Source organism: Panthera leo, chromosome A1 (assembly GCF_018350215.1).
Source record: "Panthera leo isolate Ple1 chromosome A1, P.leo_Ple1_pat1.1, whole genome shotgun sequence".
Classification (NCBI taxonomy): Eukaryota; Metazoa; Chordata; class Mammalia; order Carnivora; family Felidae; genus Panthera; species Panthera leo.
This window is the reverse complement of record NC_056679.1, coordinates 136,983,067-137,005,668: the sequence shown is the minus strand read 5'-3', so window position 1 is coordinate 137,005,668 and position 22,602 is coordinate 136,983,067. Positions and strand designations below refer to the sequence as shown.

Here is a 22,602-nt window from a genome sequence, read left to right as displayed (position 1 = left end):
ATCCTATTATCAGCATCACTTATTGAACACAACTTGCTGACTTTATAATAATGATAATACTAAAAGCAGATTGAACTACACTTATTATTGGCAGGCTCTCTACAAGATACGTGATCTCATTCAATTCACTACTAAGGTAGGCAACATCAGCCCATTTCATAAATGTGGAAACCAAGAACGCTGAATGGTTAAGAAACTTACAATGTGGCTTATGTTTTAGACTTTTTACGTCCCTCCAACTCAGACAATCTGTGATCCTGCCGACTCTAGCTTGTTTCCTCAACTAGGTGGCAAGCTCCCAAAAGAAAGGCACTGCATCTTATATATCTTTTCAGAAGAGTCCCTTCTTTCCTCACCCCCATGGGCCTTGCCTGAGGTGAGCAACAGACACATCAGAGATCAATTTATGGAGGCAGCCTGGAGGTCACTCCTGAGCCCTTGAGGCCTCAAGGAATCGTGTGAGTCCTGCAAGCCCCAGTGTTGCTGCTCATAAGCTTTGACTCTGTTCTTTTCTGTCAAGACTGCCTGGTAGGTTTTTACTAAACAACACCGAGACTCCTCAGAGTGCCCCCAAAGTAACTCACAGACATTTATGAATGGGTCCTGTGGGCATCTTCCCCAAGGTCTGTCCCAAAAGACAATTATTTCATGTTCCCTATCATTTTTATTTGCTTGTTTTGCTAATTAAAATTTTTTAAAATAGAGATTAATACACCAAATAACAAAGCCATTGCAATTTCTTATACTAGGGATTGTTATTGTATAATACACACTCATGCCAATGTTTTAAGGGATTAGGAGGACTTTATCTTTGAAGAGAATTCCCCATTTTTTTCTGGCTTTACTGAGGTAAAATTGGCAAACAAAATTCTAAAATATTTAAACAATGTGATGACTGGATGCACATATACATTGTGAAAGGATTCCCCCCAACTAGTTAACTAACACATGCATTACCCCACATATTTATGCCCCCCCCTCTTTTTTTGGTGAGTACATTTAAGTTTTACTCTTTTAGAAAATTTCAAATACACAGTACAGTGTTATCAGGTACAGCCACCATGTTTTACATTAGATGCTCAGATTTTTCATCTCATAACTGAAAGTTTATACACTTTTATCAGGCTCCCTCTATTTCCCCTACACCCCAGCCCCTGGCAACCACTTCTTCACTCTCTGTTTGTATGAGTTCAATTTTTTTTCTTTAGATTTCCACATGCGAATGATATCATGCAGTATTTATCTTATTTCACTTAGCATAATGCACTCAAGGTGCATTTATGTTGTCACAAATGCCAGGATTCCTTCTTTTTTAAGGCTGAATAATATTCTACTGTATATATGTTCTTGATTCATTCATCCATTGACAGACACTTGGGTTGTTTCCACCTCTTGACTATTGTGAATTATGCTGCAGTAAACATGGGAGTGTAGTTACTCTTCAAGATAATGTTTTTTTTTCCTTTGGGTATATACTCAGAAGTGGAATTGCTGATCATATGGTAGTTCTATTTTTAATTTCTTGAGGAACCTCCATACATATTTCCATAATGGCTATATTTGTTAATATAACACACAAAATTTAACAACTTGTATAAAATATAGCTTTGCATGGCTTGTGGGTGTATGCATGCATATATGTGTATGTTTCAGACAGAAAGAAAGCCAGTATATTAATGTGGTGATATCTCATTGAAGAAAAATTAAAATAGAAAAGTGAGAAATTACAATGAACTTCAGTTCTGAATTTGGAACCCCCTCCCTGTGCTGATGTCCTTTTTGTTTTTCACAGTTGAAGTGTCCAAGGAAGAATACAAAACTGTCCATGACATAAGTCCAGTGATTATTTCCAATTCATAGAAGAGTAACTAAATCCCCAAAGACTTAATCAAAGATGCTGTTTTCCCCTCTTCCCCCTCCTTTCTTTCTTTGCATTCAGTGGAAGACCAGGAATGCCACCCTCTAAGTAGAGTATTGGGCTGGCTTCACCCACTGTGGCAGCCCAGCTCAACAGAGGAGCTCGAGAGCAGATCTGTGGCCCTTCACCCAAACGGAGTGTTTTAACTCGCCTTTGTAGTCCTCGTGAGGCAGGGAGAAATGGGCTCCAAGAGTCCTCATCTCACATCCTCCTGATGCTGAAACCTAGATTTAAAGGCCTGGAGAGTGATCTCCAATGCCCGCAAATGCTCTATCAATAATGTGTGACTTCAACACAATGATCACAGCAACAATCCACAATGACAATGTTTGCTGCTGCAACTTTCTCCAACTGGCAAATTCATACTGATTCTGAATTGGCAGCCTATGGGAATACTAACTTACTAGACAGAAATACAGCCTAAATTCACATGTCCTCTTAAAGCCATAGACAAACGTGTTTTAAAAACCAGACACAGGAGTGCCTGCGTGGCTCAGTTGGTTAAGTGTCTGACTTCGCCTCAGGTCATGATCTCACAGTTTGTGAGTTTGAGCTCCGGGTAGGCTCTGTGCTGACAGCTCAGAGCCTGGAGCCTGCTTTGGATTCTGTGTCTCCCTCTCTCTGCCCCTCCCTCACTTGCACTCTGTGTCTCTTTCTCTCAAAAATGAATAAACATTAAAAAATTGAAAAAAAAATTTCTTTAAAAAGTAGATACAGCAGTGCATAGTAAGAATCCCAACCAGGTAAGAGCTCTGTATTAAGTAATTTCATGGCAATCACTACCATGCAAGGCACAATGGCAGACAGAAGAGTACGGATCCAGGCCGAAGGGAGCTTATGGGTAAACAAAACCTAAGCATGAAAGAACCAGAGTGCAATAAGCAAAGAAAAAAACCTGTATTTAACTCAGGATTGAGCGGGGCGATACAATAGGATGTGAAAGAAGGGTAAAGTAACTGGGCATAAGAGTAGGGTGGAAAGGTTTCCAGGAAGAAGCTGAACTTAACTTCAGCCTGGAAGGATGGAATGGATCAATGGAAAGAATATTCCTGCATGGCAGATCAGTCTAAACAAAGACAGAGAGGTAGAAATCAGTTTGCTCCATGTACAGAATAGTGAAAGCCTGGTCTCACTGGGGTTGAGACGATTTTAGTGAGAAGCGGAATTGCGTTGGATCTGTTCTAAAGGACCTGAGAGTCAGGGAGAAGAGTTTACATTGCTCTGTGCATCAGGTGGGGACTGTGTTTAGTTATAAGCCATAGAACTCTGAATACATTTTCTTAACCAAGTAAAGGATTCATTTTATCTAATAACAAGATAGCCAGCAAGAGAGTACGAGTTTCATACTGAAAATTTCCCTCTTCCCCTCTACTACACTCTGTGGAAAGCATTGTCATTAACCTGGTTGCTCCATGGTTGCAATATGACTATTGTACTTCCAGTCTCCTATCCACATTCCAGGCAGAAAAAAGAAAAAAAGGAAAAGATAAAGCAAGTGGTTTCCACATTAGAAATGCAAAAGGGTTTCTCTGAAATCCCTAGCAGCTGGCTGCTTATATCTCACTGGTCAGAACTGTGGTACAAGGCAACCCCTAACTGAAGGGGTTAGTCTGACAAGACTAGTGTTTTGGCTGGGCACATTGTCAACACAAGCAAAAACCTGTATTTCCTTTAGAAACCCTTTCTAAAGGAAGGAGGAGGAATGAATATTGAAATAGCAATTAGCAAATTCTACACACTATGTATAGCAGTATCTATATTCTACTGTTGTAAGGTTCCTGAACAGGGTTGTCTCAGAAAAAGTGATGACTTTTTAGAAGATGGATGTGACATTGGTATTCAAGAAATTTTTAAAGATGGAGAAAAAAGGTCTGAAAGATTGGATGGAAACTGTTGAAAGTAACCTAGGAGTAAAGTGGGCACTTGAACTACAGTCCTAGATCTAGGAACGGAAACAAAGAAGCTAAGAGTCATTTCTAAGGAATAGTGAACAAGATTTTCTAATAATCACCCCAAAATGCATGGTCCATGTGCAAGGTGTTGGCAGGGTGACTTCTTGGTTTCCTCCCTCCCTCCTTCCTTCACTTCCTCCCTTTCTTCCTTATTTTTTTTACATAAAGTTAGCATTTAGGGTGTATGGGAGAAAACTTATTAAATGGAGAAATTAACAAAGAAAAATGCTAGAAAGAGATATATTGAGGCAATTACAAATCCTGGAGTATTATTACATTTTAAAGTAATAAGCACCCAAGGTATGCAAAAGAAATGAGTTATAATCAAAGTTATGGATTCTAATATGAATGTACTCCTTCCTGGGAATGTAAATAAGTATTGCTCTCCAGGACGACTCTCTAAATGACAACACATAACAGATTATTAGAACAGATTAGAATATAAAATACATTTGTGATTAAAAAGCAAGATGAACCAGATCTGAAAACAAATTGTTTCTTTTGATGACTAATTCTAAACAGTAACAAAGCGTTCTGCCTATTTGTTAGAAGGGAGGTAGAAGGGAAAGAGTACAAGGAAAGAATTCCACGACTTCTCTGTGGTTTTATCTACTTGTTTGTGCTAACAAACAGAACAAGATCATTTTACGACTAGAAAACTATTACAATTTGAAATTTTATCACTTAAATATGTTAATAAGTCCCAGTAATTTCACAAAGCAGTGAAGACTCAGAAAAGTTTAGGAATTAGTCTGGACTACAAGGGGATGACAGTGTTGTGGGGAAGCAGGTCACTGGAGGCACAAACCAGGGGAGTTGAGAGGAAGAAGGCACTAATTCTCTCTGAGGGCTGGAGCATGCCTGTGCTTTGACATTTTATGATTCTGCAGTGGCATAAATAGGATTTGACTTTTACCCTGGAAGCTTTTACACAACTTAATTACACAGTAATTACCGGGGGAGGACCTGACATTGCCCCAAATCGAAGGGTCTCACCCTTAGCATCCCAAAGTTGCTTCTCAGCACTGGGGAAGGAGCCAAGGAAAAACTCAGGGATGGGCGGAATGGAGAAACTGGATTAGTCGTATTTGCAGTGTGTGACTCTGTAATTACTGTGAATCTTCACATCAAACTCATCTTTATCTGAACTTCCAAGGTTGAATGTAATTTATTTTTGTCTTATATACACCTGCTTTTCTTGGTGCAGCTAATTAAAGGTCAGCCCACTTTTCAAGTCACCAAAGTCTTCATCTGCTCTGCAGGATACATGATAGGGAAGGCTGGGGCACTGGTTGGGGAGAGGGAAGGTTTTCCTCACATCCACAGATACTCCTTCATCTGTTTCATGGTACTCTAATTGAAGTTTTAATGATAAAAAAGGAAATAGAGAAATATCTTCAAAGAAAATATTTTTTAAAGTTTTTACTTAAATTCTAGCTAATTGACATACACTGTAACATTAGTTTCAAAAGTAGAATTTAGTGATTCATCACTTACATCAGAACACCCAATGCTCATCACAAGCGCCCTCCTTAATACCCATCACCCATTTGGCCCATCCCCCACCCACTTCTCCTCCAGCAACCCTCAAGTCTGTTCTTTCTAGTTAAGAGTCTCTTATGGTTTGCCTCCCTCTTTTTTCCCCTTCGTCTATATTCATCTGCTTCATTTCTTTAACTCCTAATATGAGTGAATTCATATGGTATTTGTCTTCATCCAACTGACTAATTTCGCTTAGGAAAATACACTTTAGCTCCAACCACATCATTGCAAATGGCAATATTTCATTCTTTTTTATGGCTAATATTCCATTGTGTGTGTGTGTGTGTACACACACCATATCTTCTTTATCCATTCATCAATCATCAGACATTTGGGCTTTTTCCATAATTTGGCTATAGTTGATAATGCTGCTATAAACATCGGGGTGCATGTGCCGATGTTTTTTTCATTGGTATTTTTGTATCCTTTGGGTAAATATCGAGTAGTGAAACTGCTGGGTCGTAGGGTAGTTCTACTTTTAAATTTTTGAGGAACCTCTATACTGTTTTCCAGAGTGGCTGCACCAGTTTGCATTGCCACCAACAGTATAAGAGGGTTTCCCTTGAAAGAAAATATTTTTTAAGATTGGAGCATCTGGGTGGCTCCATCAGTTGAGCACCCAACTGCGGCTCAGGGCATGATCTCGCGGTTTGTGAGTTCAAGTCCCATATCGGGCTCACTGCTGTCAGTGCAGAGCCCACTTTGGATCCTCTGTCCCCTACTCTCTCTCTGCCCCACCCCCACTCATGGGCTCTCTCTCTCAAAAATAAACATTTAAAAAATAAATAAATAAGAATAAATTTTATTTATTTTGAGAGAGAGAGAGAGAAAGAGAGAGAGATGGAGATGGAGACAGAGTGAGCAGGGCAGGGGCAAGAGACAGCAGGAGAAAGAATCTGTGTACTGTCAGTGCAGAGCCTGATGCAGGGCTCAATCCCACAAACCTTGAGATCATGACCTGAGCCAGAATCAAGAGTTGGACACTTAACCAACTGAGCCGCCCAGGCATCCCTTGAAAGAAAATGTCATTCGGCTTCTTGTTCTCTCATCAGCTAATCAACCTGCCAGTCCAAGGATCCTCCATTGTAGCTCCTAGAATATTTTTCTCCACATATATCTGTCAGTTTCTTCTCCCAGATAGTGAGTACTTTTAAGTTAGCATTTGGTTTATTAGACATCATCCTCTGGCTCCCACACAGTGCAGGCACATAGGAAGCACCTGAAGCAGTTTGCTGAGTGACACCTTCGAGAAGGCTTCTCCAAGTCTGAGTCTTTGCAGTTGCTTTATTTGCCTGGGTCAAAAAGATGCATGCCCAAATATAAACCAGGGTTAACTATTCCAGGGGCACCAGGGATCTTGGGTAGAAAACTTGAAGAGTCCAAAGAAATGTTTCAAAATAATTCTTCAGCACTCAAAAAGAAGGGGATCCCAAGTCTAATTTTGTCTGAATGTCTGCTGTTTCAAAATCAATATGTATTTTTATTTTATTAATGCAAGTATTTGAATAGCTAAGTCAGTCACATTGTGCAAAAATATAGTTGAAGGGTATATAATTAAAAGTTTCCTCTCCACCCAGAGAACCTTACACCCACAGGGCACCGTCCTACAGATTATGACGGCAATGCTCCACCCTGAATTGGTAACTCGAATGCTGGATTCCCCACCCTACCTCTACCAGCTATACAGTCTTCCTCCTCAGAGGCAACAAGTATTACCAGATTCTTGTATTTCCTTCAAGAGACAGGCTATAGGTACAAGTACATGAGGTGATAAATGTATATACTGCATTTTCCAAGAATGCTTTTAGTGAGCAGAATCAACAGAAAAATCAACATGAAGCAGGGCAATGAGAAGACCTTGAACTAAAAAGTGTGAGGGGAAAACTGGTATCCAGGATGCAAAGCGATCACTCATCAGAAGATGGAAATAGAGCAGGATTTTTTTCCACATAAAAATAAAAAGAAAAGGTGAAATCAAAGACCCCTCTGCCCATTAGGATAGGCATTTCCACGAGACTAATGGGCATTTGCCCAGAGAATCATGGGGGAACTTGCAATTGTGGAAAAACTGAGAGAAATTCTTATGCCCCTCCTTTCTAGGATATTGTTTGTTAGAATGTGGGCATGTTCTACTCTATGGTGACACATACCCTCTGTAGCATTTGACCAATGGGCATTTCCAGAGCCCTCCCAAATTCATTCATATTATTTCAGTGTCACCTTCCAGGTCAAAGGAATATGGTGCACATAGGCTAAGGATGGCATAAAAGGATGAAGCAAGGGGGGACCATGCTTTCTGAAAAGCAAAACTCTAGTCATTGCTACACCTTAGCTAAACCACCTTCCTCACCACAGTTGTTCTTGGCAGCTTATTGATGTGAAGTTGACCTGGGCTGGACTTAGGCCAGGGCAAGTCAACCAGTTATTCCTTCTTTCAGGTAACATCAAAAATCTGCTTGGAATCAGGGAAGAAGAGCAAGCTAGAGCATGGGACTTGTCTGATTAATTCCCACACAATCGCTGGATCCCAACAATAGATAAGGTACCAGGCAAGTTTCTGACTCTCTGACCAGATTGTGTTAGAAATATAAAATACCTACCTACACAGAAAGCTGACTAGCAGCACAGGAACTAGTCAATGAGTAAAACATCAGACAAATGTGATAAATATCAGAGAAGTGAGGAATTTTCTTCCAGCTCTGCTAGAAAGGAAAGTTTCACCTGTAAGTCTCCATAAAGCCGCCAGTAGGTGAGGTTCTCTCTGCCTCCTGTAGAGCACTCAGTTAACCACTCTTAGAAGAAACGGTTCATTCACAAGAGTTACCTACGGACCCGAATGTCGATACCAATCTATTGACTTACAAAGGGTAGAAATATATTTCCTTTTTTTTTAATTTTTTTTTAACGTTTATTTATTTTTGAGACAGAGAGAGAGCGTGAATGGGGGAGGGTCAGGGAGAGAGGGAGACACAGAATCCGAAACAGGCTCCAGGCTCTGAGCTGTCAGCACAGAGCCTGACGCGGGGTTTGAACTCACGCACCACGAGATCATGACCTGAGCCAAAGTCGGCCACTCAACCGACTGAGCCACCCAGGCGCCCCGAAATATATTTCCTAATGACCAGACTGATCTTGTCCATTGACGGTAGACTTTACATTTCAAAAATGTTGGAGAAATTACAGAAGATTCTTTACTGAATATGCAATCAGGGCCACAGATTAGACCTTGAAGGATAACTTAAAACACCGTCTGTGCCCCTATAATATTCTTGCTGAATAGCATACAAAACAAAACAAAGTAAAAAAAACTGGTATATTGGCCATATTCTGAGTCTCCCCTTTGGAAAGAGCAGTAACTAAGATCATCAAATACTTACAACAAAGCTCCCCTCTTCATATACCATATGCATGTTATTAGATGCATTACAAAGATAAGACTTGATTAGAGGATGGAATCTGGTTTCCTTGACTATTGTTGAATATTTCTCAAATATCCTCCATTACTCTTTTTTATAATAATGCGCAGAGCAGCATTTTTTGGCATTTTTAAAAAATATTTTTAAGCTTATTTTTAAATTACATACAGTAAAATTCATTTGAGTTTTAGGAGTTTTGGCAAATACATAGTTGTGTAACCAGCACCATAATCAAGGTACAAAACAGTTCTTCCCTCCCCTCTCCCAAAAATACTGCCTCAAGTTCTACTTTGAAGATAGGTTCCTTCTCCATCAATGGCTCATCTCATTTATTACATGTTAATTCTTACCACTTTTGATGCCAGATGGTCATATTTTCTGGCATTAACTACCCATTCTAAGGCCTACCTTACCAAATATGCTGTCATTCCCCAGAGACAGACAAAATGAAGCTTTCTAACATTCATGTGTATATTTGCTTAGCTAAGAGTAGGTATATCAAGTGTACTCGACCTATGATCATAAAAGCAAAAAAAAAAAAAAAAATTGACATGTATTCTAAAGACATTTCCCCCAAAAGAAAGTAGGAGAAAATTTTTAACATTCTAGTTAGGGCCCTATCCACAAGAGATATATTAGCTCTGAGGGCTGGGACAGAGAACTGCTAAGTCACATCTCCAATTCATTTCCTTCCTTTAAATGGGTCACGAGGGCAGAGATAACCCCAACACCCTAGCAGCTGTCCCAGGGCTCAAGTAATTATATTCATTCCTGCTTTCCAGAAACTTGACCTAGGCATTGAACACTTTCTTAACTGAAACCCACATCTATTTATTTATTTATTTGCCCCACATCTATTTAATCTATGCAAGTTAGTACCAGACTTTGTTGTCGTTATTTTAATAAGGCCTCTTTAAAAAATACATGTGTGTGTGTGGGGTAATATATGCAAAACTAGCATGGACAATTTAAACATTGTAAAACTAAATTTGAGGGGTGCCTGGGGGCTCAGTTGTTGGGCATCTGACTTCAGCTCAGGTCATGATCTCAAGGCTCGTGGGTTCAAGCCCCATGTTGGGCTCTGTGCTGACAGCTCAGAACCTGGAGCCTGCTTCGGATTCTGTGTCTCCCTCTCTCTCTGCCCCTTCCCCACTCATGCTCTGTCTCTCTCAAAAATAAGCATTTAAAAAAAGAAAAAGAAAAACTAAACTGGACTTTAACTATGTAATGTCTTGGTGATATATTTAGGAACTTAAAAATAAACTGTGTGAGTTTGATTGACTATTTCACATGTAGACAGGTCTCATTACCAATGAATATTTTCTGACTCCCTAGAAGACTCAGCTCATGCTATGGGTTGACGGATTACTTTTTATAACAAAATAGGAGGAACTCAGGTTTATAAATTAAATAAGGGCCACATGGGCATCCAGAAGGGGCTACCTGGGGTCTGGCTACCAGGTATCTAACTACCTTTTCTTGTCAATCCTACAATCCAGGGAGTGACATTGCTGACCATTCACTTCTTTAGAACATATCGTCCAATCTAACATCTGCATACACAGATCCTTCTATTCCTGCCAATTACAGCAAAATAAGATTGACTCATTATTTGCCAAATATATGCAGGTGAATAAATTAGCAATATAACTATGTACATATTAAGACAATGGGGTTCAATCATTAGAATATTTAATTTCAAGACTCAAAGTCTCCCTTTGTTACCAAAAATTCACAAAGAACCAGGTGATCCAATAAAATCCCACGGTGGAGGAATGTTGTAACATTCCTCCCACATGGACAGAGAGAGGTTAGTTGTCAGTCCATGCATCTGCCATCCCGCCTTCCTGTTACCTTCCCACAACTCCCTACCCCTTTGTTTCTCTTAGCACTGCTCTTTATTCTGAAATGTCCCCTCAACTCCCATCTCCTCCCTGCTTCCATCTTTGTTGAGAGCAGAGCTCCAGGGCAGACCACATAAGAAAGTGCCACTCTCTCAAATTAAAAGGGAAGCCAGTGTCTCCAGTAGCAAAATGTAACATTTTCCAATGAAACGTGGAAATCTTCAAGGAATAAAGAACACAAGAGAATATTACTTCATGAATTTCAAGATGAACAAAAATCAGTGTTATGGAGTCAAGATAATAGATCTGACTCTGGCATGCTGACTCACCATGACTCTTCTGATAGCATTTACTGGAATGACCTTCGATTTGAATGAGAACCACAAAATACCAGTAATTTTATCTGGGGAATATTTATATTTTTGTGCAGTAGGTGAATTCCTGATTAAAGGGCATTATTAGAAGCATTTTTTTTTCTCCAAACTAAATGCAGTTTCATCTTAGGCTTTGCATTTCTAATTGGTCTTTATGGTTCAAAAGAAGATTTTATTTTTAACATCTTTTCATTCTCTATTTCCTCATAACTAACTCTTGTGGATGATACCTGTTAAAGAAGAAATCTTGAGTCCCAGATGCCTCTAACACAGATCGACACAATATATTCCTCCCCAAGCTATGTGCTTCTGACTTACAGCCTATTTGCTATGGTGATTGAGTATACAAGGAAGAAAGTCAGGAACATTCTCTGACCATAGCAATTCATTATTCTAAGCCTGCACCCTTACCTCATAGTACACAAAGTGGACTGCTACTAACTTTTCAAACATCTCCTTTGGGTAGAAGAGTGCAGGGTGACTACCTAGTCTTGATCTGTGTTTCCCAGTCTTGATCCAAGGGTCTTTGTATCCACTATTTCCCGTTGGACTTTCAGGCATCTGTTTTCTGAGTGGTTTGCAGAACTTTGTGGCACTTTGAAGATGGCTCCCTAGCATTATTTTCCATGTATTTCCCATCTTGGATATAGCCAGGGTTTATGGTTTGTCGTGATTTGAGGGACAGTTCAGAGAAAGGAGCCCTTGAAAACTCAGGGGGATAAACAACAGTGCACACAAGGTGTACATATCGAGTTCTTCCCACAATAGCTACCTGAGAGTTTATGAGTGTGCTCATGCTCTGATTAGGGATGTTTCAAAAAGTCACCTGCAGTCTAAATAAAGTAAGATAAAATGATACACTTAAAAGTTCCAGGTGGAGACTTTAAAAACAAGAACTTTTCATTCCTTCTCTCATCCCATAGCAGTTTACTGAGCCTCTGCTCTGCAAAAAATCCCACTTTGGAGGGATGTTATAACAAGAACCTCTCATATGGACACAGAGAGGTTAGCTGTCAGTCCATGATGGACACTGGAAATGCAGCAGTAAACAAAACAGACCCAGCCCATGCCCTCACACTCCAGCGGGAGTCTCAAGAGTCAGTTTGCCAGTATTGACTCAGCACCATCCTTGTATTGGAGACTTAGGGTTTGACAAACAGGTCCTTCTGTCCCTGGGAAGGTGACCTCTGATCTTATACTGGGGGCGATACTTCAGGGTCCCAAAGACTGGCTGAAGTAGCTCAGGAGACCACTCAATCCCTTCTGTCCCCACTCACCATCTGTTATCAATGTAAGCTCAGGGCTATCTCCCCAATAGAAAATAGATCCACAGAGAAGAGATGGGGGAATATTCTCAAACTAGAAGGTTGATCTCCACACTGAGGGAACACACACTTCCTGGCCTCACCCAATGGCCTCCTTTAGCCTGGTTCACGTTCACTGCTGTGACAAGACCAACTCAGTGCAAATGGGTCAAGTCTTGGTTTTGACCTGCAAAGCAGAGACCCAGATGTGGACAAGAGCTTCAGCTTGGAAAAGAGAGATGCTGTCAGTCAGTGTCTATCTACTGATCCCAGTAGCTGTCCTCCCCTCCTGTCCACTCTTTCTTAGCCTCACAAGCACCACACTGACTAGTGTTTAACACACTTTCACATACATGCTCTGTTTTAAGTCTCTAAAAACCCAGGGGAGGATATCCCAACCCCATGGATGAGGAAACCAAGCCCCAAAATTAACTTGCTCAGTTTCTCAAAACTGCTAACACAAAGAATTCAAACCCAGATACCCTCAGCCTCCAAAGCAAGGCTCCCGATTATCCCAGAGGTGGCTATTTTATAATTTCAGTTCTTCTTCTTTGAATATTGTCTTGCTCATCCCGGTGGGGAACTGTCTTATAACATGCAATTTTCGGGAAAAGTCACAGGTTACTGGCCGGGGGAGGGCCCGCAGCCCCCCTACCCTCTGTCCTTGGCCAAGATTACTGCTGCTCTCAGATCTCTCTTGCCTCCTGCATGGGAATCCCTATGTGCCATGGATGTCTGTGGGCCTATTTTTAGAAATAGAGGGAAGCATGCGGGTGGCACACAGTGAGGTTTTCTAGGAGTTTGTTAATATTTTTGTAGAGTCCACTGGGAGTTTTAAGTTGATTGATTTCAACATAGATTACCTCCCAAGGATGACATCCTTTCCCTGCTCTTCCGTTCAACCCTCCCCATCCCCACTGAGTTTGCTTTTTTGTGTTTTTCTTTTACACCCTAGGGCTTCTCCTTAGCACCCTGTGCTCAGAAGACAGGGATATTAATAACTAGTAGCAGCTACACCTGATTTATTTCTCAAGAATGCCGAGAGGAAGCAGATCTAGTTCTCCTTGACTTCTGTAGAGATTGGTAGCATCCCTTAGGACCTTTTTGTAGAGGGGACTGCTGTTTTAAAGATCTGGAAAAGATGTCCATGGATGGATCTCAATGCCTTTTTAAAGCTCCTGAGTTAATGATTTTATTCTAGAACAGGCACACTACTATTTTAGGGGTGGGGTGTGTATATACACAAGTCAGAAACTGGGGAAAATTTTTATCATATTAAAATAGGGAGGAAATTACAATGCACATATGTAAAGTCTCTGCATTTGGGGGACACAATTCTGCTGTTGATGTTAAAGGACACATCATCTCTGTTCAACGATGTTCTTTGCCTTAGAAGGTCGATGGTGATCAAATAAAAATGCAAACACTGAAAATAAATATGCTTTTGAAATTAGTATTGCATTAGAAATGTCAATCCTAGGGGCGCCTGGTTGGCTCAGTCGGTTAAGTGTCCAACTTCAGCTCAGGTCATGATCTCGCAGTTTGTGAGTTCAAGCCTCACATCAGGCTCTGTACTGACAGCTTGCTCAGAGCCTGGAGGCTGCTCCGGATTCTGTCTCCCTTTCCCTCTGCCCCTCCCCCACTCACCCTCTGTCTCTCTCTCAAAAATAAATAAACATTAAAAAAATTTTTTAAATAAAAAAAAGATGTCAATTCTAATACAGTAAAGTGACTCAATTAGTATACTATGTCACAACTGAAAACACGAATATTAAACAAAAGCAGTAATAATTGTATATACCAAAATACCTTTTGTTTCATCATTAGTGATAACACTCATTTCCAAGTAAGTACCTTCTAGTATAAGATATAACACACGGTTTAAAGATACCAGACATCATTAGTCATACATTTTCAAATACCTTCTTAACAATAAAATACACAAAAAATTCATTAAATTCTGGCCCATGTTCTGATATGTCTGTCCCCCCCTCTTTTTTTTAACTAATTCTACAATCAAGCTCTATGAAGCTCTATGAAATAGGAATCATTAGCTCTTTAAACCAGATCAGAATAAAACAGAACCAGTGTGCACTCAGATGGGCTCTGCCAGTGTCTGTCACAGTCATGTGTAGCCTGGCATTTGGGTCCAGTCCAAGGAGCCTTTTTGCAAAGAGAATCTTCTCTCCACAGAGGGTATACAACCAAGCATAGACAAAATGACATCCAGAGAAAGGAGCTGCCATTTTTTCCTCTCTATTTCAATAGGACACATTAATCTGATCTGGAAGCCAGTTATTCTTATAGGAGCAACAAAGTCTCACACCAGGGCCCAACACACCCTTTATAACTGCATGTGAATTCAAGGATCAGAACCTGTTGAAATGCAAACGGAGACCTAGTAAATGTGGAACACTATCCCAAGAGCCTCTGCCCTCTCCATCCTCGCTTAGGTACTGAGGATAGCAGAGCAGCATTCCCGGACCTCTGACAGGTCCTCGAGTCAGCAGTAGAAGAACCTTGCATTTGGTTAACAATTTTAGGAGGAAGCAGAAGGATAGGACGCACAGGTCTGGGCTTTCCTTCTGCTAAACAAGCAAGCTCTTTCTCTTCACCCCAAGCCCCAAGTCCACAGAAAGAGGACAAACCAGGACTATCTTCCCATCACATAAACACAAAGCAAAGATTAATAGACATTATTTTCTTTTCAGTTTTCTGATGATTTAACGTAACACTTTTAAGTAATGGCCAAATATTCATATAATAAAGGCACAAGGGTTTTCCTCCCAGTTAGATCGTCTGTGTATGGAATTGGTAACCCAGTATAAAAAAAAAAAAAAAAGGCCCATTTTTGCTTTAATGTGCTGCAGTTTTCAAACCTCAAAGACATATGTGTGATTTGGGGAGTACTCAGGTGCTTGCAGAAACCGCATTTGCCTCATCAAAGACTGGAGAAAATCGCTAGCAGCTGTTGGCCTTCTCACCCCTGGGACCCTCACCCTAACTGCTCAGCATGCAGCCATTCCCAAGGGCCAAGGCCCTCAGTTAATCCAGGACCCTATCCCAGCCCTGTCTCCGTTGGTCCCAGACCAGACTGCATACCCGGCCAGGGCAAATGGCTCTGTGAAAGCCTCTGTTGAGCAAAGGGGATCAATCCCATTCAAGCTCAGAGGATTTGGGTAGAAAGGGCCCTCAATGGAAACATCAAGTCAGCCACTTGGTTGTTTTTACCACTACCCACATGAGGAGTATAGAAAAGTGACAAGGAGACACAGGAAAGGAAGCCTCATCCTTGGTTTAGACTCCAGCTCACAGGCTCTCCCACACATACCTGATAGAGTCACCAGGATGCAGTAACTGGCTCAGCAAGGCAAGGTCAGGTGCCTCAGGAGTCCTCGAAGGCCAAGCTTTACTTAGACACATGTGTCTCTAAGTTTTAGAGATTCACAGTCTTGGAATTTTTCACCTGAGGTGGCTCCAGGTGGAAGATTAAAGTGTGTAAATTACCAAGATGACTTTGTAACACTGGGTTGTATGCTTTTCTTAATCACACCGATCTCATCCACTTGATGTACCCCAGCAGCACACCTTGCTTGGAGTGGGTGACTCGGAAAATCTGAGATCCAAATTGAGCAGGAAAGTCTCTTCACCTGTGTGGGCTTGCATACTCCCCCCACCGCCGTCTCCTCCAGCAGCAAAGGCCCCGAGGACAGAGAGGAGAGCAGGGGAAATTGGTTCCCTAAAAACAGAAAACAATCCAAAAGACACATTTAAGTCACCACTGGCAGATGCACTCTTTCTCAGGTTAAAAAACCCACAGAACACATCCCAGTTCTGACTTCTGTACTGAGGGGCGATGGGCATGAACGTGCCCTTCATCTGTCTGGGCCTAGGTACCCTCATCTTAAGTGGGCACAGTGGCTGGCTGAGTTCTCAGGTTCCTTCCCACGCCTCCCAACCCCCAGATGATATTCTGTGGCTGTGGATTTACACTGGAGCTCTAGGGTCCCACTCTGGGAGGCCACAGCTTTCCGCATTAGTAAATGGGTTCCTAAGGGGGAAAAAACAGTGATACCTCGAGCGGCCCTAGGATAAGGGAGGGTCAGTATTAAACAAACATCACTCATCATAAATTAGTACTGATCATCTAGACAAAACCCTTAAGGAAAAAGGGGGCTCTTTTTTTTTTTTTTTTAAAGAGTAAGTTTCTTTTTCTTTAAAGGAAAATTGCCAAGGATGCAGAAGGAAATGAAGATGATCAAAGATGAGGATGTGCATTTCAATCTGGGTGTGAAGAGAGCCCCCTCCTTTCCCCACTGCCTGCAGCCAGTGGTTTCCCGAGGGAAGGCTCCCCAAAGACACCCCTTCCCAGAAGCTCTCCGGGGGCCTTTTTCCCAGTTTCGATATGAACCTCCTCCAGGACACCTAGATGGATTCCCGGGGGTCTTTGAAGGAGGAGGGTCTCGGAAACGGAAGAGCATGCCCACGAAGATGCCCTACAGCCACCCTGCAGAAGAGGCCCCTCTGGCCCTCCACTCCGAGGAGAGCAAAAACCACGGCCCTCCGAACCTCTCCCTGCTCTTCCCGCAGCCCCCGCGCCCCAAGTATGACTTGCAAATGATCGACCTGTGCAACGTGGGCTTCCAGTTCTACCGCACCCTGGAACACTTGGGGGGCAAGCCGGTCAAGCAGGAGCCCGTGAAGCCCAGCGCCGTGTGGCCCCAGCCGACGCCCCCTCCGTTTCTGCCCGCGCCCTACCCCTACTACCCCAAGGTCCCCCCGGGCCTCATGTTCCCCTTCTTCATGCCCTCGGCCTCCCCCTTCCCCTTCAGCCGGCACACCTTTCTGCCCAAGCAGCCCCCGGAAGCGCCGCTGCCTCGCAAGGCCGAGCCTCAGGAGAGCGAGGAGGCCAAGCAGAAGGTGGAGCGGGTGGACGTGAACGTGCGCATCGACGACAGTTACTACGTGGACGTGGGCGGGGCGCAGAAGCGCTGGCAGTGCCCCACCTGCGAGAAGTCCTACACCTCCAAGTACAACCTGGTGACCCACATCCTGGGCCACAGCGGGATCAAGCCGCACGCGTGCACCCGCTGCGGGAAGCTCTTCAAGCAGCTCAGCCACCTGCACACCCACATGCTCACCCACCAGGGCACGCGGCCCCACAAGTGCCAGGTGTGCCACAAGGCCTTCACGCAGACCAGCCACCTGAAGCGCCACATGATGCAGCACAGCGAGGTGAAGCCGCACAACTGCCGCGTGTGTGGCCGGGGCTTTGCCTACCCCAGCGAGCTCAAGGCCCACGAGGCCAAGCACGCCAGCGGGCGCGAGAACATCTGTGTGGAATGCGGCCTCGACTTCCCCACCTTGGCCCAGCTCAAGAGGCACCTCACCACTCACCGGGGCCCCATCCAGTACAGCTGCTCCGAGTGCGACAAGACCTTCCAGTACCCGAGCCAGCTGCAGAACCACATGATGAAGCACAAGGACATCCGGCCCTACATCTGCTCCGAGTGCGGCATGGAGTTCGTGCAGCCCCACCACCTCAAGCAGCATTCCCTCACCCACAAGGTACCCCCGGAACCCAGGCCGCGGGCGGGCGCCCGGGGAGCAGGCGCAGAGCCCTGGGGGGGCGGGGCCCGCAGACCTTCGCCGCCCCGCACCTGGGCGGGGAGGAGCTGTATAACCCTGGGCGAGGGGCTTTCTCCCTGAGTCCTGGCCTCCTTCCTCTCCTTGAAATGGGGGACGCTGGGGGGCCAGCAACCAAGTCCTTTGCCATCCAGCCTTCTAGAGTCTAAGATGGGCCTGGAAATAAATAATGTGGGCAGTTTGGAAAGGAGGGTGAGGAAGGCGGAAGGAAACAGCTGGTCCTTGTGCTGTTGCTTCTTAGCCTCCTGCCACCCCTAAAATTCTGTTTCTGGAAACTTCATCCAGGGCCCTAGCATGCGTGTGCCATCAGGTATTATTTACCCCAACCATTTCTGTGCCTGGGGTATGCTAATCAGAGCCACCTTCTAGAGAATTCTCTTGGTCCTTTGCTGCAGAAGTAGTGCCTACATTTTGGGGTGTTTTCACCCTCAGCTGTGAGAAGTGCTTCACATATGCACATGGCTCTGGATCCAGCAAGGCCTCTGCTTCCCCTGGTAGAGCCCCTGCCTAGGTGGGTGTAGGGCCCTGTGGTTTGTTTTGTGGGGGGAATGAAAGAGCATCCTGCTCTGTCTGCTTTGTTTTTATCTTTCCTGGGCTCAGGTCTTTGAGGAGATATACAGGCACAAATGTCTAAATTCAGCCTAATTTGCAACCAGAGCCCTGGAGTCATTCAGGATGAAGTAAGGCGAGGCCACAGTAGTGTCCCTGATAACTTACCCAGCTAAGCTGATTGGGTCTGCTTTGAGCTTCCAAGAGGAGAGGTTTGCCCCATTGACTACCCTCACGCTTTTGACTGCAAGTGGTTTTCTTGGCAGGAGAGACTTCTAGCAAGCCAGAGTTTCTAAAAACACTCTTTAATTCAGAAAGGTCACTGGAGGACTTTGCTCAGCTGAGATAACATCTCTACCGGGCCATAGTGTGTTTCATTTGATAGGTTAGGACAAAACATGGGGCATTTTTTTGGCTCTGCAGTGGAGATGAAATGTGTGGCTGCCTTGTGGGCAGTGCACAAACAACTCCTGCCCCACAAAAGGCACCTGTAGATACCATCCAGAGAGGAGGCCCCTGCCAAGTGCAGGAACCCTCAGCAAAGAACCTGTACTGAGATTCACCCACAAAGCAGACCATTGCTGATTTCAGGGGCTCCTACATGTGTGGAAAAGGAATCAAAGATGCATTTCAGAACATATAAAAATTCCATAAGATAGTAGAAAATGAAGTCAAAATGGGCAAAGCAGCCTCGTATCTGAAACATCTCACTGGAATTAGAAAACAAAATGCATTTTAATCCATAGTGTCAGCAGTGAGAGGTAGTGTTTATATAACGGTTGCTGTATATCAGGTGCTTTACTTCTCATTTAATCCTCTTTAACAACTGGAAGAGCAACCTGCAGATACTATTCTAGATTCGCAGATGAAGACGCTGAGGCATGGGGTGGTCACCCAGAATCTTGGACTCCAGCATCTGACTCTGAAACACTACTGTCAAGTCTTTCTCTTCTCCACCCCCTTCCCTCCCTCACCCCTGAAAACCCCTACAGGCTCCCTCTCTGATTTCACTGATCCTATTAGTGACAAGGTGGCTTCCTTTGTTCCCGGAGTTGTGTCTGGGCTTTCATTCACTTGAGTTCTAGGCCAGCCCATAGGTGAATTTTACCGTGGACATAGAATTCTCTGAGAGAATTCCAAAAACAGTGATAAGTAGATACTTCTCCTTGGTCCCAGGTCAGCTGAATCATAGATGAGTGTAGAGGCAATCTTGAGAAGAAAAATGCTGAAGTAACTTTTAAAAAACATCAAGAACATAATTTTCGTTAATTTCAAAAATTTAAATTCACTGATTGAATATGCAACACACTTAAAATTCATCTTCTTAGGAGGGCCTTAAAATTTAGGTCTCTTCATTAGTATATATCCATACTCTTCTGCAATCATCTAGACTCAAGAGTATTCCAGCTGGAAAGAGTCCCTGGCTCATGACCCACCATCTTCAAATGAGAGAACCATCACCAGGAAAGGCCATGAAACTTGCCTACAGTTACATAGCCAGTAAATTGTTGGGCAGAGACCTGAACTTGTCCTTGGGTGCCATGGGCTCACCAAAACTGAGGAGTGCTGTTTTATTATCAAGTCCCAAATTAAAGAAATGGACATATAGGCAGAGAGACTCAGAGGTAAGCTTGGAACTCCTCTCTCCCAGGTCATTATGGATACCAGGCAATATGTGTTTTATTAGGTACAGTTGTTAACTAAGCAACTTGTTATAATTCCATAATAATTTTAGTTTTAATGCCATGGTTCTCTAAGTTTTCCTTCTGAAAAGTCATTCTGTGTTAAGATAGCTTGCAAAGGCCTTTTCAGGGAAGCACTGGTTAGTTGGGACTAGCTAATACTCTACTCATGCTATGAGTTCCTGGAAATGTTTTCAAGTGAGGACATTAATGCTTAAGTATTCAAATATCCACTGCCAAATTTCTCTATAGGACAGAAGCTAGCTGAGCGGAGGCTCCATAGCCAAATCACATAGAGGTCACTATGACCTATGGGAGCCCAGGTCACTGTGACCTATTATAATTTATTGAACAGTAGATATGAATTGTTCTCCTGGGATTTTCAAGTGTATTAATGAGAACTCAAGAAAACATTGGTTTTCATATGAGAAATGATATTATCACTTTAGGAGGTTTTATTTCTTTTCATTATCATGAAGGGAGATTATAGACTCATTTCACCTATCATTCCACAGTGCTCCTACCAAAATCTTTTTAATCCCCGAAACTGTTATTGTAGAATTAACCCATGTAGCATCAGGAACAACAAAAGCAGTAGCATTCTTTTCCTCTAAAGTTCTGGCTTAGGGGCGCCTGGGTGGCTTGGTCGGTTAAGCGTCCGACTTCGGCTCAGGTCATGATCTCACGGTCCGTGAGTTCGAGCCCCGCGTCGGGCTCTGTGCTGACAGCTCAGAGCCTGGAGCCTGTTTCAGATTCTGTGTCTCCCTCTCTCTCTGCCCCTCCCCTGTTCATGCTCTGTCTCTCTCTGTCTCAAAAATAAATAAACGTTAAAAAAAAATTAAAAAAAAATAAAGTTCTGGCTTAGTTAATGGTTTTCAGAAGACAAAAAAAGATTACGTAATCAACACCTTTCAAGAAAACAGTAGTTAACAAGGCTAAAGCCACACCATTTGGAACTCAACATCTGTCACCAGGCTCTTCATGGATTTGTGTGGCAAACAGAAGAATGAAGACTACAGTTCTGATGAAAGCCTGTTACCTGCTAACCACAGTATTTTTGAATCTGCTTCCCTCTAGGGTGTGAAGGAACACAAATGTGGGATTTGCGGGCGGGAGTTCACTCTGTTGGCCAACATGAAGAGACACGTGCTGATTCATACCAACATCCGCGCCTACCAGTGTCACCTGTGCTACAAGAGTTTTGTGCAGAAACAGACCCTCAAGGCACACATGATCGTTCATTCTGATGTGAAGCCTTTCAAATGCAAGGTGGGCAGTGGGCCCTGGGAGGAATGCAGACAGGGAGGACTCTGAGGGTTGTACAAATGCCCAAGGGGAGAGAGTCTCCAGGAAACTTCCTACTATGTTTCACCAGTGGGGTCACTGAGGCTCAGAGTAGGTCTTTGGCTAACCCCAGGCCCATCTGCTGCTCTCTTCTTTGTACCACGCCAGCCTTTAGCTGGTCCCTGAGAAGCCTGTCCTATTGGTCTCACTGTGGAATCAGTGTGCAGGGGTGGAGGGAGCCAGTAGAGGAAGTCTGAGGGTGGAAGGCCCATTGGGAAATGAGGTTGTTAAAGGATGAAGGTGATGTGGAAAGTTCCCATTCCAGAAAGAAGCAATTGAGTGTAATACTCTTCTCCTTACAAGCCAATGAGTGAAACACAGAAAGGAGTCACAGAGTCTTCTAGCACTGCCCCCTCCCTTCTCACACTGCACTCCCCCACCCCTCTCTGCCTTCCTGACACTTGGACTTCAAGTGTAATTTGAGGACAGGTCTCTGAGGCAGGATGAAAGAGACTCCAAGGTTAGTCCTCTGACGACCTTAGAAATGCTTGTTTGGGCCAAGGAATAACTGTGAGCACAGTCATCTGAAGTGTTTCTTTGTTCCTAAGTACCATGGAGCTCAGGGATTTTGAGCATCGTCATTAAAATGTCCGCATCAGATTCATTTGGTTGAATTGCTATTTTATCAGCTGAGAAAATGTGTGAGTTGGAGATTTGTAAAACTCAAGGCATTGACTGGTATTATTTAGAAATGCTTGGGCTTTCCAGGCTTTTCCCCCTTCTTCCCATCCTCTCCCCACATTGTTTCCCTTCTCCACTTCTAGAATGAGAAGGAATCTTGATGAGGATTGGGTAGTTTAATGTACTGGCACGTGCCATCCCCATCATGAAGAGAGAGAGCTGAGGGGGAAGGAGAGGGAAATCACACCCTCAGATATTGTTAGAGCCTTCTGTTTGAAATGGAAGTTTCCCTTCTCTGTCACTGCATGTCTTATTGGGTCCAGATGATATTCTCCGTCCATCTGAGGGGCGGTTCCTGCTTTAATCCCTCTACAGCATGTCCCCTTTCCCCCCCTTCTTGAAGGAACCCC

At 43.4% G+C, this 22,602-nt stretch overlaps 1 protein-coding gene across 2 annotated transcripts in view; it reads left to right on the top strand.

Annotated features, from left to right (window-relative positions):
• The window catches only part of ZNF366 (zinc finger protein 366), a 47,447-nt gene that overhangs the window by 11,280 nt on the left and 13,565 nt on the right, over window positions 1-22,602 (top strand). The window contains exons 1-3 of one of the 2 annotated variants that reach the window (XM_042940709.1): window positions 7,933-7,954; window positions 16,573-17,918; window positions 21,305-21,496. In XM_042940709.1, coding sequence (XP_042796643.1) covers window positions 16,587-17,918; window positions 21,305-21,496 — 1,524 coding nt within the window. In that variant the 5' untranslated portion in view covers window positions 7,933-7,954; window positions 16,573-16,586. Of the gene's footprint in view, window positions 1-7,932; window positions 7,955-16,572; window positions 17,919-21,304; window positions 21,497-22,602 lie in introns of those variants that run through there. The other variant, XM_042940703.1, reaches the window with a different exon arrangement.